We start from the raw sequence: 15,585 nt of genomic DNA on the forward strand, positions 1-15,585 counted from the left end.
CAGGTGGAGGGGAGGGGGGAGGGGTTTAAATTGCCTCTCCCCCCAGCATGGGACCTGATCTGGGATCTGCTTGGCAGGGGGCTGGCAGGAGACCAGCAGACTCTACCCCTTCCCACCTCTGGAAGACTGCAGTTGATAAGGGGAGGGGGACAGGGTATAATTCCCCTCAGCTCCCCCAGGCCATGGGGAGGAGAAGAAGCCAGGGCCAGAGGGACTGATCCTCTGCCACCTGTGAGCAGAGGGCCAAGCCCTGCAGGACCAGCCTGAGAGGTGGGAGGTGTTGGCAAAGACCTGGCACAATAATCGTATGCATGTGCTAGAGATGGAGCTAAGGGAACAGGAGAGGATCCCAGACTGCTTGGGCCAGTGTGACCAAAGAAAGCAGAGACCTACTTTTACATTATAAAGCAGAACCTGTAAAATGTGGGAAACTGGATGGCCTAAGCAGAGGCAAAAGACACTGAATGCATGAGAGTTCTGCCAAAGGTGCTATAGGTGACAAGCATACTAAGCATATTAATATCAAGGCACCCAAGGGGGAGTGTAAGTGCGCCTATAAAAACCCAAGTAGAGATGAGGCTGTGGGATCTCCATTCCAGTACCTAAGACTACCTGCTGATTCCCCAAGAAGGATTTTTTGAGTACCTGGCTGCAAGGAGATACTCTGCCCTCAAGATTACATAAGACTTATGCAAGGCTTTCTCTTGTCTTTTTGGTTTATTGCATTCCATTTGAAGTTAGACTAAGTTGTATGTGCTCTCACTGTGCCTTACTTTGCTGCATCTTAGCTTAGGTGAAGATTTTTGGTTGTTGTTTATTGTGTGATTGATGTGTCAAATTGATGTATTCAATACATGCTCACTTCAAAGAAAGAGCTATTCTTGTTCAAGCTTTTATGAATTCAGTGCCACTACCTTTTTCTCCACCCACCCCCTCCTCAGCCTGGCAGGCACTGCCCCCTGCTCAGGCAGACCCGGGCTAGGGTCCCATGTGGGCCAGGGAGGGGATTTTAACTCCCACCCTCCAGCATGCTAGCCCCAGGCTGGGGCCTGGCCATGCCCCCTCTTCTCCAGTGTGTGTGGGGGGGGGAAGCCTTAGAGCTTCAGTCCCTTTTCTTTGGCAGCAGCTGGCAGGCTGGAAGACATGGTCTAGTGTCCCCCAGCTTCTGGCCTGAGCCACTGCAGACTGCATTCCCTGAAACAAAAATAAATGTCTGTTCAATGTCTGTTCAAGCGCTTCTCTGTTTAATCTTTGCAGCTTAGAGTAACTTGCAAAGACTGAATCAATTCAGCCTCGGGCTTTTTGACTGTCTGTACTTAACCTAGGAAGTTCTGATTCAGAGGCTGTACCCCTAACTCACAAGCCCAATAGTTACTGATGCCCCTTTCCTCCAAGAATGTGTCCAGTCCCTTTGTGAACCTAGCTAAACTGTCAGCTTTCACAACATCTTGTGCAATAAGCTAGTTAGACACTATGTGAAAAAAACTTCCCCTTATTAGTTTTAAACAGACTACCAACTAGTTTTATTTTATGACTTCTAGTTCTTATATTGTGTGAGAGAGTAAATAATAAATCCCTGTTTAGTTTCTCTTTGTCATTTAGTATTTTGGTGGTTTTGAACTCGTTACCAGTTTACAGTGTTACCTGCAAAAATAAGAGTCCTGGCAACATATTAAGGAATTCTGTTGCTGAGGAGGGAAATGCAATCTTTGGAAGCCCAAACATGGGAATATCAAGTAGGAGAAGGAAGGTAGGACTGCTTCTGTGTACAGCATTAGTGATACTGTTACTGGAAAAGTCCAGTGTCCAGTCCCGTGTCCATGCTGAAAAAAAAGGATGGTGGTGAGTTAGAAGGACTCCAGATGGGAGCTACAAAAATGAAGTGACATCTAAAAAACATGAGCCATACCTCAAACATCAGTTATGAGCATCTATAGGTGAGGTTCTGTGGCTTGTGCTGTGCTGAAGGCCAGGCTAGATAGCCTGATGGATCATTTCTGGCTTCAAACTCTATTATTTTAATCACCAAGGGTAACATTTCAAAACACTGAGAATATTTTGGTTTCCTCTCCCCACCCTGCCACACCCCCTAAATTCACCTCTGTTGAAATGTAGATGCTTCTCTCTGGCCCACCCAAGGAGCAAATTAAAACAAGTTCCCTGGATCCTTGGGATGCATAAGCAATGTTTTAAGGGTGCCAGTAAGAAGTCACAACATAATGTTAATTGAAATCTGGAGGTGGATAAAGAAGTCTAGAGGAGCCCCCAGAGTACTGGTGGATGTAGACCTTGCTGAGTCTCGGTCTATCTCTTGGTTTCTCAAGCTGACAAATGATGTGAAGAAAATGGGAAACACGCCCAAAATAATGAGTAGCTGCCAGTCAGACAGCTGGTACTGTTGTTTCAGATGATGAAAGCTGTGGGAAACCACTACACTTGTTTGAACAGGTGGGATCATTGTCTGCTTACAAGCTGCCAAAGGTCTGTCCCCTTTTTTGCCTGGCAGGGTGTGTGTGCAAGGAAAGTTCTGCTAGGCCCCAGGCAGTGCACCTCTTGTAGGAAGGCTCCCTCCTCTGTCACATGAGGGGCAGTGGGAGAAGGTGGGACAAACAGACCCAGCAATTTGGAAGCTGCTGTGTCACTTCAGGAGTTGAGCAAGAGGAAAGGGACTGCTGCCAGGATGGACCAAGGAGGTAGGGAGAAGGGACAGGAAAGGAGAATGTGTCAGAGGATGGCTAGAGAGGAAGACGAGCTGTGTTAATTGCATTTATTTATCTCCACACTTTGGTCCCCCTCTTAGACTCATTGCTGCTGAAAGGATTTAAAGGATTCTGGGAGATCAGTACATTCTGTATTCAGAGAGATGATTACTTTAAATCTGTCACTGTCTGGACCACCCTTGCACACAATCCAGGAAGCAATATTGGGTTTTAATAGGGCTTTCCAACCAGGGCATTCAGACGCTCACTGAACAGTGAGGAAGAAACCCTGGAAGAGAAAGAAATGTCCCTTTCTCTTTCTTTCTCTGTTTGTGCTCTGCCCAGATCCCAAGCTTTGTGCAATTCCCGTGACACCAAATGGACATCTTGACCCCTCCCCGCCTTCTTCCAACCAGCCAGTGGTATCTGCTGCTGTCACAAATTCATCCCGGCACTCTTTGCAGCCAGACCAAGTCCTCGTTGCTGTTGGGTCCAGGAAGAGCAGTGTGATGTCACTGGGGAGAGTGACCTATGACCAGAGGTCGCTGGTGAGTGAGTAGAACAACTAGCAATACTTTTCTTCATTACATTAGTGCTGCCACTTTGGAAATGCCATGGGTGGTTGTACTGCCACTAGAGATGCTCTAACAGAAGCTTGTTGCCCATCTCCTTTTTGCCCAAAGCAGTCATAATTTCCATATTATCAATCCTTTTAATATCAATTTCCATATTATCACTGTGGCTTCTTGTAGGTTTCAGTCCCTTTTGTTTTCTCCTCTTGAGTCTCCTCTTGAGTGAAATGTTCTTTGACCTGTTGGTCCTCCACAGTAGTTCTCAAGCACAGAGTGTGAAATCATTGTGCCCCGCGCCTGGATGGAAGAAAAACTAGTAGAGTGCTTTCCAGACACTGGGAAAGGCTGGCAGGTAGTATCAGAACGATCAGGTGCTCCAGCTGGTGAGGTTTTCCTACTTCAGGGGAAAATCTAATCCTTGATCCGTAGCAGCCTTTCCTCTTGTAGCCTGCAGCCACCTCTCTTTACTGCTGCCCCCAAAGCACCATTGATAATTCTGCCATCGCTCCTTGCTCCAGTCCTGCACAACAGCCACAGGCACTCTGCTTCACCAACACACACAGCTCTAGTGGTACCCCTCTGCCCCTTATTTGGCAAAGCCTTCTACTCCTGTCCGTTGGTTATCCTGTACAGTGATGCCTGATGGTGACAATTTGTGCTGACTTGCTGCTGCAGTGAGCTGAGACCATTCAGCCCCTTTCTCTTCCTTCCTTCTCACATTTAGATTATAAACTAAGATTAGAGAATCAGATTGCCCTTCTCTCTGCGCCTTGTGCAAAGCAACCATGAAACCCTACTCCCTGATTTTGTCAGTTGTTCCATCCACTATTCAATGGTGCGAATGACTACACAAAACAAGAATGAATGATCCTCTGCTTTCTTATGTACCTAATTGGTAAAATGCCTGGCATGCAGCCAGTGCTTTATAATATTAGTAACAATACTAGCAGGAGTAGTAGTAATAATAGATATTAAATTTACAGAAGTTCATAAAATGCCTCTGCTGAAACAAGAGGACAGAATTATACCCTGTTGGGAGATATAAGGGAGCTCACAGGTGAGCCTTTGCTCTAATAAGCTAAAACCCTGTGGCTTGACTCATTGAATCCCTTGTCTCGATCTTTTACAGTCTAGCTCTCGAAGTTCTCACTATGGTGCATGGGGTCGCAGTGGGGCCTGGGGAAGCCGCCGCTCCAGCTGGAATAGCCTGGCTCGGGGACACAGCCTAAAACACAAACCTCCATCAGCTGAGCATGAATCTCTGTTATCTGGGGAAAGGCACAGGACAGCAGATGGGGAGCGAGCTGGGATGGGAAGGGCCCCTCACCACCGGCGAACACTTTCCCTGGACACCAAAGGCTCCTGTGATCTGGTGGAGCTGGCATCAGTCCCATCCAGTCACAGAGCAACCCGGAAGATCGGTGTAACATCGGGAACCACTGAACATCAGGACTGCAATGGCAAAATGCCCAATATTGCTAAGGAGATCTTCCCAAAGATGAACAACCGCAAGGACCGTGGAGAGGAAGAGGAGGAGATAGACTACGTGAGTGCTGGGCACTAGGAGGAGACAGGCTGTGTGAGTCCAGGGCGATTTGCCAAAAAAAAGCACCAAGGGTTTAGAATGGGCAGAGCAACCATAAGAGATAAGAGGGTGAGTTGTGCTCACCTAGGACGTTTTAGTGTCCAAGTCACACAAATTGGAGCATGCAATACCCTGTAAGCTGGTCTGAGGTCTGTTCATAGCTGAAGCACAAGGAGATCACAACAACCCTTACTACCCAGACCCCAAGGTTTGGGTGCCCACATTAAGCAGACAGTACTGGGGTGTGCAAATGGAGTTGGGGTCAGTAGAGATTGTAACAGAAATATTCACTGTATAAAATAAAAGCGTTAGTACTTCACTTAAAAACAAAGGTGTCAATGGATGCCATCTTCCCTTTGACCCATTGAGTGGGTCAGGGACCTAAATCTCTGCGTCTACTTCAGCTGAGGTCCTTGGGCAATTTTCCTGCACAGTGTCACTAGGAAGAGTCAGTGGTTAACATTGCACACATCATTAGTTTCAGGCCCAAAGAACCAGGGATGAATACTGAGGCTTTTCTTTCTTTGGAGGGAAGCAAACACCTGTCAGAGAATGCTCACCCAGTGAATGCTCTGCCCACCCTATCATTCCCCCATGGCTGTGATGTTTACTTAGTTTCCCTCCTCTTGAGAAGGCTAGAAAGAGGGGGATTTGAGGAGACAGCAGATCTAGAGACCTCCAGCTACTGGTATTTTAGACTTAAAGAAAAAGAGCACACCTCTGACAGGTGCAAGGAAGTGGCCAATGACATCCACTTCCCTTTGTCCCACAGACCCTGTGTTTCCGCATCCGGAAGATGATAGAGGTCTACAAGCCAGACTGGTGTGAGTTACGGGAGGATTGGTCTATCTACCTCTTTTCTCCCCAAAACAGGTTTGTCCTATTTTTGTGAGTGGGGTGGGGTGGGGAAATGCAATCTGGTTGCAGCAGATGAGTCGAATGTTGGCCGCAGCTTTACATTTTTAAGGCAGGAATGATTTTGTTGCTTCAAGCTCAGTAGTTATATCTATACTGCTTCTGTGGCACTCCTGAGTGTGCTGCCATCATGGACCTGCTCCATGTGTGCCACACCCAAGAATGGGGCAATGAAGCTGCTTTGAAGGTACCACTTACCAGTGCTCTCAAGGTCTCTGGGCACGTTAATTCTGTGGCCGGGATATTAGGGCTGTGCGAAGCTTTGGTGGGTGATTCAATTTGGAGGAGATTCAGCCTGATTTGGTGGCCGAATCTCCAAATCGAATCAGGGGACCGATTTCAAGGTCCGAATTGGTCAAAGCTCTCTGAATCTTTGGAAGAGATTTGGACAGACCCTGGTGGCTGCAGCAGGGAGCTGCAACCAACTCTGAGCTGGTAAGTACTAGGGGTGGGGGAGGGTGGAAGGGACCATGGGGGGACCCTGCCAGCCCCCCTGACCCCCCCCACTCCCCTAGCCCCTCCGACCCCTGCCAGCTCCCCCCAGCCTCCCCATGGCTGCCCCTGCCCGCCCCAGCTCCCTCTACTTTAAAAAAAGCCCCGACTCACTGGGTGCTGACAGGTGGGGGGATGATCCCCACTGCATGGAGGGCTCTGCACAAGCCCCCAACCCCCCTCACTCCCTCAACCCCCCCACAGGTTCCCTGCCCAGGCCAGCTCTGGCCCTTTAAGAAAAAAAATGCTCAGAAAAGCCCTCGGACTCACTGCTTCTGCAGCGGCCTTGGGGCTTTAGGAGCCCGTGCAGAGCCCCCTGTGCAGCGTGGGGCAGTGGGGATCACCCCCCGCCTGGCAGCACCCGCTGAGCCAGCACTTTTTTTTTTTTAACAAGAGCCAGGAGCTGGGGTGGGCAGGAGAGCCATTGCCGGGTTGGGAGAGCGGGTCGGGGATGGGCCTGGCTGATTCGGAGATTCGGTAGCAGCCAAATCTCTGAATCAGATTCAGCTGAATCAAATTGGGACAGAATCACTGAATCGAACCACTGTCCTCCAAATCAGCCGAATCCAAAGCAAATACTAGCCATTTCACACAGGCCTAAGGGATATACCTTCACTGGGAAACCCCAAGCCCGCTCCATCTGCTGATTCCCATTTGCATGCACCAAACTGTGGGCGACTGGTGCCCCCCCTCACATCATTCAGCCACCAGGGTGGGGTCACTCCCGCAGCCACTTCTGGAAGTGGCAGGGCTGCTTTTGCTGGCGGCCCAGCTCCCCAGCTGGCGCTTGCAGGGAGGGCACTGGCGCTGCTGCCCGCCTGTCTGCCTGTCTCCTAAGCAAGGAGTGCGGTGCACCAGCACTCTCAAGGGATGCATGTGTATCCCCTACAGGTTGCCACTGCACTAAACCCAGTAAAATACTGGTGACAACACTCCAGGGAGTCCTCTGAGGCCATTCCTGAGACTCGATTTTAGGCATGCATGAAAGTGATTGCTGGAAGCTATGCCAGAGTGTCTTTACTGGTGTATTTCCAGGTTTGGCTCGTGAGCAGGAGTATGGACCTGGGATGTGCTTAGTGCCATCCTGGCCAGGTCACATTGCCAGCACGGGGTAGACATGCTCTGTCTCCAGCATGGAGTGCCTTCAGGGCAGCTTCATTTCCTCATTTCAAGGTTTGGTGTGTGCTCAGGAGGTGCAAGTGGGAGGGAGACACTTCATGGCACTGCACTCAGGTGCAGGATTTGTTTAGACCCAGTCCTTTCAGCCAACCAACATTCAAATCTCTCTTGCGTAGTCTCCCAGGTGGGAGTGGAAGCAGGGAATCCTGAATGGCTGGGGTTATTTTTTCTCCCTGTGGAATGTTCTGTTTTTCTTTTGTGTAATCATAAAGCGTAAATACATATTTATAGCAAAGCAGTGCAGAGAATACTAACTGACCTAAAAAGGAAAGGAATGCATTATTAACTACTTTATGCCACTGGCAATGCCTGTCATGGTACAGGAGTGGCCTCTTCACTGCATGATAGAGCATGATGTTAGCTTGTTTGCAGTCACATCACTCTATGTGGGGCAAAGTTAGTATTCCCTGCACTTAAAGAAATAAATATTGGAACACCTTCTTGCAATGGCTGTTTCCACCAATAGAAAATGCTTCTTCATGACAGCTATCAGCATCCTGAGCCAGAGCTCAGTACAAGTGTATGAAGAATTTTATGAATATTTGCTGCCCATGTTGAGGCCTGCCTATGCTACAGATTATTGCGTCTTTTAGAAAAACCAGAAGGTGACTTCCTGTGATGCAGCCCAAGAGGGTTTGTTTGCTCCCTTGTATCCTCAGCATGGGTGAACAGTGATTGACAGCTCTAGGGTTGGGTGGGGAAATGAGAATTGGGACTCATCATTGCCTTCATAGGAGCAGAAGTTTGAGTGGAAGGAAGGTGACATTCTCAGGGCACCTGCCTGGGACATGGGAGGCTTAAGTTCCATCTATTCCTTGCTCTCCCACAGTTTACTTTGTGTCCTTGGGTAAGTTGCTTAGTTCTCAATGTCTCAGTTTCCCATCTGTGAGATAGGGATAATAGCACTTCCCTTCCTCACCTGGGTGCCGGAAAGATGAGTAAATAGGAGGTTGTGGAGTATGTAAAAACAGCTATGTGGAATATGTAAATACTAACAAAAGAGTTTAAGAAATATGATTTTCACAACTCCAAGTGACTGCTGAATAGAAGCTCTTTGGAGAATAAATACCAGTTTGAGTCTGTTCATATACCCAGCTTGAGACACTGGCTTTAGGGCTATGCAAAGCTTCGATCCCGATTCAATTCAGCAGAGATTCAGCCCAATTTGGTGGCCGAATCTCTGAATCCAAATCGAATCAGAGGACTCTTTAATCTCTCTGAATCGACTCAGAACCCTCTGAATCGATTCAAAGAGATTTGGAAAGATTCGGAGATTCGGACATAGACACAGTTTTAACCTCAAGGTAGCAGGTGGCCTGTGAACGCTGCAATGCTGGGGCGCATGGAGCATCCCACAGGAGTGCAGGGGGCTCCTCAGCACACTTGGCAGCAGACCCAGAAGTGGACCAGAATCACTTCTGGTCTACTTCTGGGTCTGCCAGAGAGCACGCTGGGGGCCTCCCTGCACCTCCCTGTCTTGGCAACTGGTGCCTCCTGGGCCTGAGGGGCACTCAGGGTCCCCCCGCGGCTGATTGCAGAGCTGGCAGGAAGGGACCATGTGGGCCCTCCTACATGCTCCCTGGCGGACCCAGAAATGGACTGGAAGTACTTCTGGTCCTCTTCCAGGTTCACTGCTGAACACGTTGGGGTGCCCCCCCCATGTTCCTGTTGGGATGCTCCATCTGCCCCAGCATTGCAGCATTCACAAGCTACGCTGGTACTTCAAAGTATGTAGAAAAAAGATTTAAAGTTGTGTCTTTGTCCGAATCACTGATTCTCTGAATCAGCATCGAACCTTTAGATTCAGATTCGGCCAAATTGAATCAGATTCAGATCACTGTCCCCGATTTGGGCCAAATCTGAATCAAATAGGGCCTGCTTCACACACCCCTACTGGCTATAGCTGAGGCTGGCTGTTTTAACTTACAGTGTACTTTTGCCAATACTGAGAAAACTCAGAAGTTCCTGGTTAAAGGATCTTGCTCTTTTTCTGGGTCATACCAATCACCAAATATGGGACCAGGAAGGAATTTTCCCCCCCAAGTCAGATTGACAAGGACTATGGGGGTCTTCACCTTCCTCTGTAGCATGGGGCTTGGTCCTCTTCCTGAGATCTTCTGAGCACATATTAACCAATTTTTTTCTGTCATGCAAGGGCAGCTCATTGGCAGTGCCCTGATGTTCCCAGCTTTTACCTGTGCACATTGTCAGGTGTCCTTAGTGTTTCTGATGTACCTCCACTGGGAAACCCCAAGCCCACTCCATCTGCTGACTCCCACTTGCATACAGCAAACCATGGGTGACTGGTGCCTCTTGACACCACTTGAGGTGAGGAGGAACGGTGACTGATCTCACTTACTGGGGGGGTGCTCATTGTGCTTTGTAGTTGTGTGTGAGAGTATGAAGTGGAGATTCTGAGGAATCCTTGCGTTAACAATTGCCTGTGAATGCAAGGGAATGTAATCAGTGGTCCAGAAACCTCTGCTAATACTATTTTCCTGTGGTTGGTGATTTTCCTTTAGCCAGAGCTGAATGTCTGGCATGGCCCAGATCCTTGAACCCCATTCCCTGCAGTACCTCATTTCATTTTGCCCAAGGCATACATGTCTCTTTGGAACTTTCATGCAGGTTTCGCATCCTCTGCCAAACAATCATTGCTCACAAACTCTTTGACTACGTTGTTCTGGCCTTCATCTTCCTCAACTGCATCACCATTGCTCTGGAGAGACCACAGATTGAGCACAGGAGCACGGTGAGCAAACCTGTTTCATTTTTTGTTGTACACAACATCTCAAGGGTTCTGGTAGAGAAGGTCCATGAAAGTTATTACCATGGGCACTGGCATTGCCTCTGACTAGCCCTCAGCAATGGACAGTCTCTCAGCACACACATTGCTGTGATGCATCCACATGGAACAAGAGGCTTGATGCCTCCTTTTGAAGGTCTCACAGTGGTGCAAATCTTCCTTCCTAGAAGTAGTTTCCTGTTTAGAAAGCAAAAGGGTCCCCCAGCCTCTCCTAGCTAGGAGATAGCTTTCCACTCAGCCAAAGACTCTGAAACTGAAAAAGGCAAGTAATCTTTGTGTAGGAGTGCCCCAGTGGGAATGGCATTTCATAGTTCAAGTGCGTTGCTTCTTGATCTTGAATGTGGATGGGGGTGACCTGGACATGGAGAGACTGAGGTTCATGAGTGAAATGACCTCTTGTGAGTCTCAGCCCAGTCCACATTCACAATCTGTACCACAGTTAGGCAGATTACAGTAGTCTGTCCTCAGGAGAGGTCCCAGCAAGGAGTCACAGAACAGGGCTACAGATCAGGACTAAGTGGCCTGGGCAGGACTCTGTGGAAGGTCACTGAGGCTTAGCAGCAGGTGCTGCTGCAGGTTATGACAGAAGAGCTTTCCCAGAGCTGTGTGGTAGCCCCAAGACTAGAGCAATGGGTGACACTGGAGGTCAGGACTGAAGTGCATGGGCTGAGATGTATAGGATGAAGGCTGTCTGGCACCTACTGCTGTTTTTACGGTCTCAGAGTCTTGTATGCATACAAAAGTAAGAGACTTAAGTTTCAAAACAAGGAATTTACTAGAATAGCAAAACAGTAGGAGTGTCTCTAGGTGTGCTTTAGGGAATTTCTCTGTTCTTTCTAGGAGAGGATCTTCCTCACTGTGTCCAACTACATTTTCACAGCAATCTTTGTAGCTGAGATGACACTAAAGGTAAGTCGCCTGAAGAGAGCAGCTCAGCCCTTCCCCTCATCTCATGGGCCCTGTGTGGTTCCTTTCTGTTCATCCTTCTTCCAGAATCTATCCATCCTTTCAGTCTTCCAGAAAGGTCAAGCCAGTCCTCTTGCATTCAGCCTTGGCAAGGACTGTTTATGTGCACCAGATCTAGAATAGCCCAGGTCAAATCTCCCATGGTCTATAATGGAAGGAGTTATTCTAGGCTTAAATCAATAGGTCTACTGGTATCTGTGAGAAGCAGAATGAACTCTAGATATAACATTCAGACTTCATAATAACAGTTAACCGTGGCCAGCAGGTGGGAGTGGTGGTAGTAGTAGTAGTAATAATAATGATAATAACAGCATCAAGAAAAGTAGCAGCTCTCATTTGAAATGACTATTTATTCATAGGATTCAAATCGCTTCCCAGTAGGGAAATATCATTATCCCCATATTACAGATGGGATAGCTGAGTCCTCCAAAGATTAAGGTTAGTTTTCAAATTTGGGAGGCATAAATTTCAATACATTAAATCCACACTTAGGTATCTAAATAATAAACCTGATATTCAGAGGTACTAAGTACTCCCTAATACCTTTCACTTCAGTGGCATCTGCTGGTGTTCAGCACCTTGGCAAAGTAAACTGCTTATTTTGGTGTGGGAATACAAGTTTAAATACCTAATTTTACATGCCTGACATTTCCGGATTTTGGACTGAGAGATTTGCCTCACTCTGTGGGACAGCATGGAACAGAACCCCAGTATCCTGGCTTACCCTTTCTTACTGTGCAGCATCATCTCCCTTCCTGAGTCCTCTTACTCAGGGAAGAAGATTAGATGTTAGCTGACAAGTGAGAAAACACCATTGAAGCTTTGGTGAATGCTTATTATTTTTTCTAGAGCATTGTCTTTCTTAGACCTGGGTTCCATACCACCAGTTTCTCCCTTTCTGCTCCACAAACTAAGTCTTTTTCACAAAAGGAACATGATAGAAAAGTGAAAAATGGGTCTTTACTCCTTCCTCACCTGTTGCTTTTGAGAGTTACTAAATAGCCTCCCCTGCATCATCATGGATGGGAATGGTTTAGTCTCCTCCCCCATGGTCTCCCTGTCTCCTCTCCTGTAGGTGGTCTCTCTAGGCCTCTATTTTGGGGATCAGGCCTATCTCCGCAGCAGCTGGAACATCCTGGATGGCTTCTTGGTCTTTGTATCCCTCATTGACATTGTGGTCTCAGTGGCCTCTGCTGGAGGAGCCAAAATTCTGGGGGTGCTCCGGGTCCTCCGACTGCTGCGTACCTTACGCCCCCTCAGGTGAGAGCCCCTTCAGCGCATACTTAGTCCTCTCTCTCATAGCATCCTTTGCTCTGTCCATCCAGTAATGGCTCCCACACAGTCCAAGTACAAGAGTAGACCTTACTGAGTGAGAGGATGTTGGCCATGCTGCTGAGAATCTGCAATTACATGCTTACTGTCAGAGGTATAGTGTGCAAATAATGCACCTGGGGCAGACCTCTCTCACCCTTCCCCCTGTGGCAGCTCACAGGAACAGCAGCAAGTAGCAGGCACAGGCAGGGTGTGTCGTAGAGTGCAAGGTGTACTGGGAATTGTAGTTCTCTAGAATGGCAGTGGAGTTTTCTGCTCTGGAGAGAATGGCCACCTGGTTTCTTTACTACTGAACGCCATGTCAAGAGGGCAATAAAATGGCTGATTTCAGTGGTAAAAGTGGGGTCAATTCTCCCCCTGAGTAGCTTCAAACTCCACTGCCACTCTACAAAACTATGATTCCCAGAATTTTTCATACTTTGTGACACACATTGCCCATGCTGCTGCAATGTGTAGCCAGGAAGGCAAGCAGAACAGAAAATGGGAGAGTGGGGTGTTCCCCCCATCCCCTCCTCCTGATGCTCCCACTCTTAAGCAGCTCCCAAAGCACAAGCCCCCCTCACTGACCCCACATATGCTACTGCTTTCTGCCCTCATGGGCTAAGCACTTGAACTGGGATGAAAGGAGCTTCATTTGACATCCTGCTAGAGACAAGAGTATCAAGTGATGTCCTCTCCACAGGGAGGTTCCTCTGCACTGTGCAGTTCCTCCTCCAGTCTCCAATGCAGTATCCTCAGTAGATAATGAACTTAAGACTTCCAGTGAAGGACTTGAACCTGTGCCTTTCTGGCTCAGGGGTAAATGTATAGCACTATAGTCTGTTTCTGAAAGCACTGGGAAGAAAGAGCATCTCTTCTGTGTGTCACTGTCACTTCCTCACCTTCCTTCTGTTCCAGGGTAATCAGCCGTGCCCCAGGCCTGAAGTTGGTGGTGGAGACACTCATCTCCTCCCTCAAGCCTATTGGGAACATTGTCCTCATTTGCTGTGCCTTCTTCATCATCTTCGGCATCCTGGGTGTGCAGGTAATGTTGTTATTCTCTATCCATTGCACTTGGCACTCTGCAACCCACAGGGTGTCCCTATGTCTCAAGGAGGCCACAGCACAGTGCATACACCCAGGGAACTGTGGGGAGGTATCTCAGGAGGGGAAAGTAGCATAGGAAGTCTTTGTTATCCCCATCCTACTCAGTCCTCCCTTGGGTGTGTCTAAACTTCAGCAGCAGAGAGCTTAGTCAAGAACAGCCTGCATCTTTCCTCTCCACAGGTGTGAAGTCCAGAAATGAGACAGTGAGGACACCCTGGGGTACCCCAAGTTGCCACACTTGAATATACAGGAAAATCAAGTCTTGGGCACAGTGCTTGAGGTACCCCTTAGGGGGGTGGTCCTTCTGTCTGGGGTTGACACACACAGCAGGAACAGTTGGGTGAGGCTTATTCCTTCAGTGGTGTGACTGAGCACTCTTGCTGCAGTGTGGATGTACCCTTTGGGTCTGTCTCTTCATAATAACCCTTAGGTCAGGGGTGTCAAACTCACCTGCTCCCCTGGGTTAAATTTGTATCACTGGGCTACTTGCAAGACAGATTTGAACCAGAAGGAACCTCCCAGGCTAGATCTGAATCTGCCAGTGGCTGCAAGGCAAGTTGTGACAGTAGGGCAAGCAGCAGCACAGGGGTTAACACAGCCATCACTTGCCCTCAAGTCCATGACCACATATGCCCCATGGGGCTCCATGCCCCAGATTTCCATGGCAGGCCCTGGCCCTGAATTTTTGGCCCTTCTAGGAGCTTTATGGGCCAGGTGAAACAGCTCCACAGACTGTTTGGTACCCCTGCCTTAGGCCTTTGGCTGTGGTAAGTGGGATTCTTTGAATGGGAATGCTGCTGGATTTGAAGATGTGTGAAGACAGCAGTGGAGTTAGTGCTCAGCCCTTTCAGCTCTGGAGACTGGGATTCAGATCTCAGCACTAACATAGTTATGGAGCAGGCCCAGGAATGGAGTGACAGAGGCTCCTGCCAGTTACAACTGTGATATATTGGCAGAACTCTTTCTGTTGGGAGCAAGACAGAACCTGTCTGCTTTAAGCCTGACTTTACTCAGTTCTCCCTCCCCCTCACTCCTAGCGCTAAATCCACCCACAGCCCTCCCCCTCCCTTTTTTTAATCCTCTTTATTTTAGGCTTGTGTCGCAGAGGAGTACAGGAGTGGGTGTTACTTCCATCTCATGGAATGTGCTATACTTAGTCTGCACATAGTCTGTTGCAATGAGTCTGTTCAAATGCATAATCTAATACCTTCCATATGGAAAAGGAGCCTTGAACAGAAGAACCACATCAGTGTCACCTTACCTAAAAATATTTGAGAACCAGAGGGATAGGCTCTCTGGTTCTTTCTTCTTAGAAAAACTCTTTTTTTCCCTTCCTATATACTTGGGAGCCTCTAAAAGGCCTCATTGGTTCTGGGGCATTGTGCTGGATACACGGCTTTTTCCACCTTTAGGCCATTGGTTCCAATTTAGCACCAGCAGCTCACCCCGTGGCTATCAGAGAGTGACAACTTTCAGTTACCTCTGACCTGGAACCAAACTGCAATTAGCAGCCTGGAAGTAAAGGCTGCGTGTCCTGCTCCCAGGCTCAGAAGCCTTCCACTGCTTCATGTCTGGCAATACTGGGAAAACCTGAAGGAAACTCACTGACCAAGTCACTTCCATCTTGTAGCTCTTCAAAGGGAAGTTCTACCACTGCCTAGGTGTTGACATCCGTAACATCACCAACAGGTCTGACTGTGTGGCTGCCAATTACAAATGGGTACACCACAAGTACAACTTCGACAACCTGGGGCAGGTAAGTGTGGGACTCTCCAAGACCCCTCCTCTTGGGTAAACTGTTGCTACATGCTGGCATCGTGTGTCTCTCTCTCTTCAAGGCCAATTCCAGTTTCTCATTGAAGCGGGTGGGTGGAATGTTCCAAAACGTACTCTTTCAACCTGAAGTAGAGGCTACTTAGAAATGGGCATTCATGTTACGTCAGGGTAACTTGT

The 15,585-nt window shown here is 48.3% G+C and overlaps 1 protein-coding gene across 1 annotated transcript in view; it reads left to right on the forward strand.

Moving 5' to 3' along the window:
* The window catches only part of LOC109315945 (voltage-dependent T-type calcium channel subunit alpha-1I-like), a 77,337-nt gene that overhangs the window by 59,849 nt on the left and 1,903 nt on the right, over positions 1–15,585 (forward strand). Inside the window, exons 13-20 of the mRNA XM_019543908.1 lie at positions 3,045–3,247; positions 4,401–4,817; positions 5,629–5,729; positions 10,071–10,194; positions 11,089–11,157; positions 12,290–12,474; positions 13,444–13,570; positions 15,263–15,388. Of these exons, the coding sequence (XP_019399453.1) occupies positions 3,045–3,247; positions 4,401–4,817; positions 5,629–5,729; positions 10,071–10,194; positions 11,089–11,157; positions 12,290–12,474; positions 13,444–13,570; positions 15,263–15,388 (1,352 nt within the window). The remainder of the gene's footprint in view (positions 1–3,044; positions 3,248–4,400; positions 4,818–5,628; positions 5,730–10,070; positions 10,195–11,088; positions 11,158–12,289; positions 12,475–13,443; positions 13,571–15,262; positions 15,389–15,585) is intronic.

This window comes from Crocodylus porosus, unplaced genomic scaffold, assembly GCF_001723895.1.
Source record: "Crocodylus porosus isolate Cpor-Errol unplaced genomic scaffold, CroPor_comp1, whole genome shotgun sequence".
Lineage (NCBI taxonomy): Eukaryota > Metazoa > Chordata > Crocodylia > Crocodylidae > Crocodylus > Crocodylus porosus.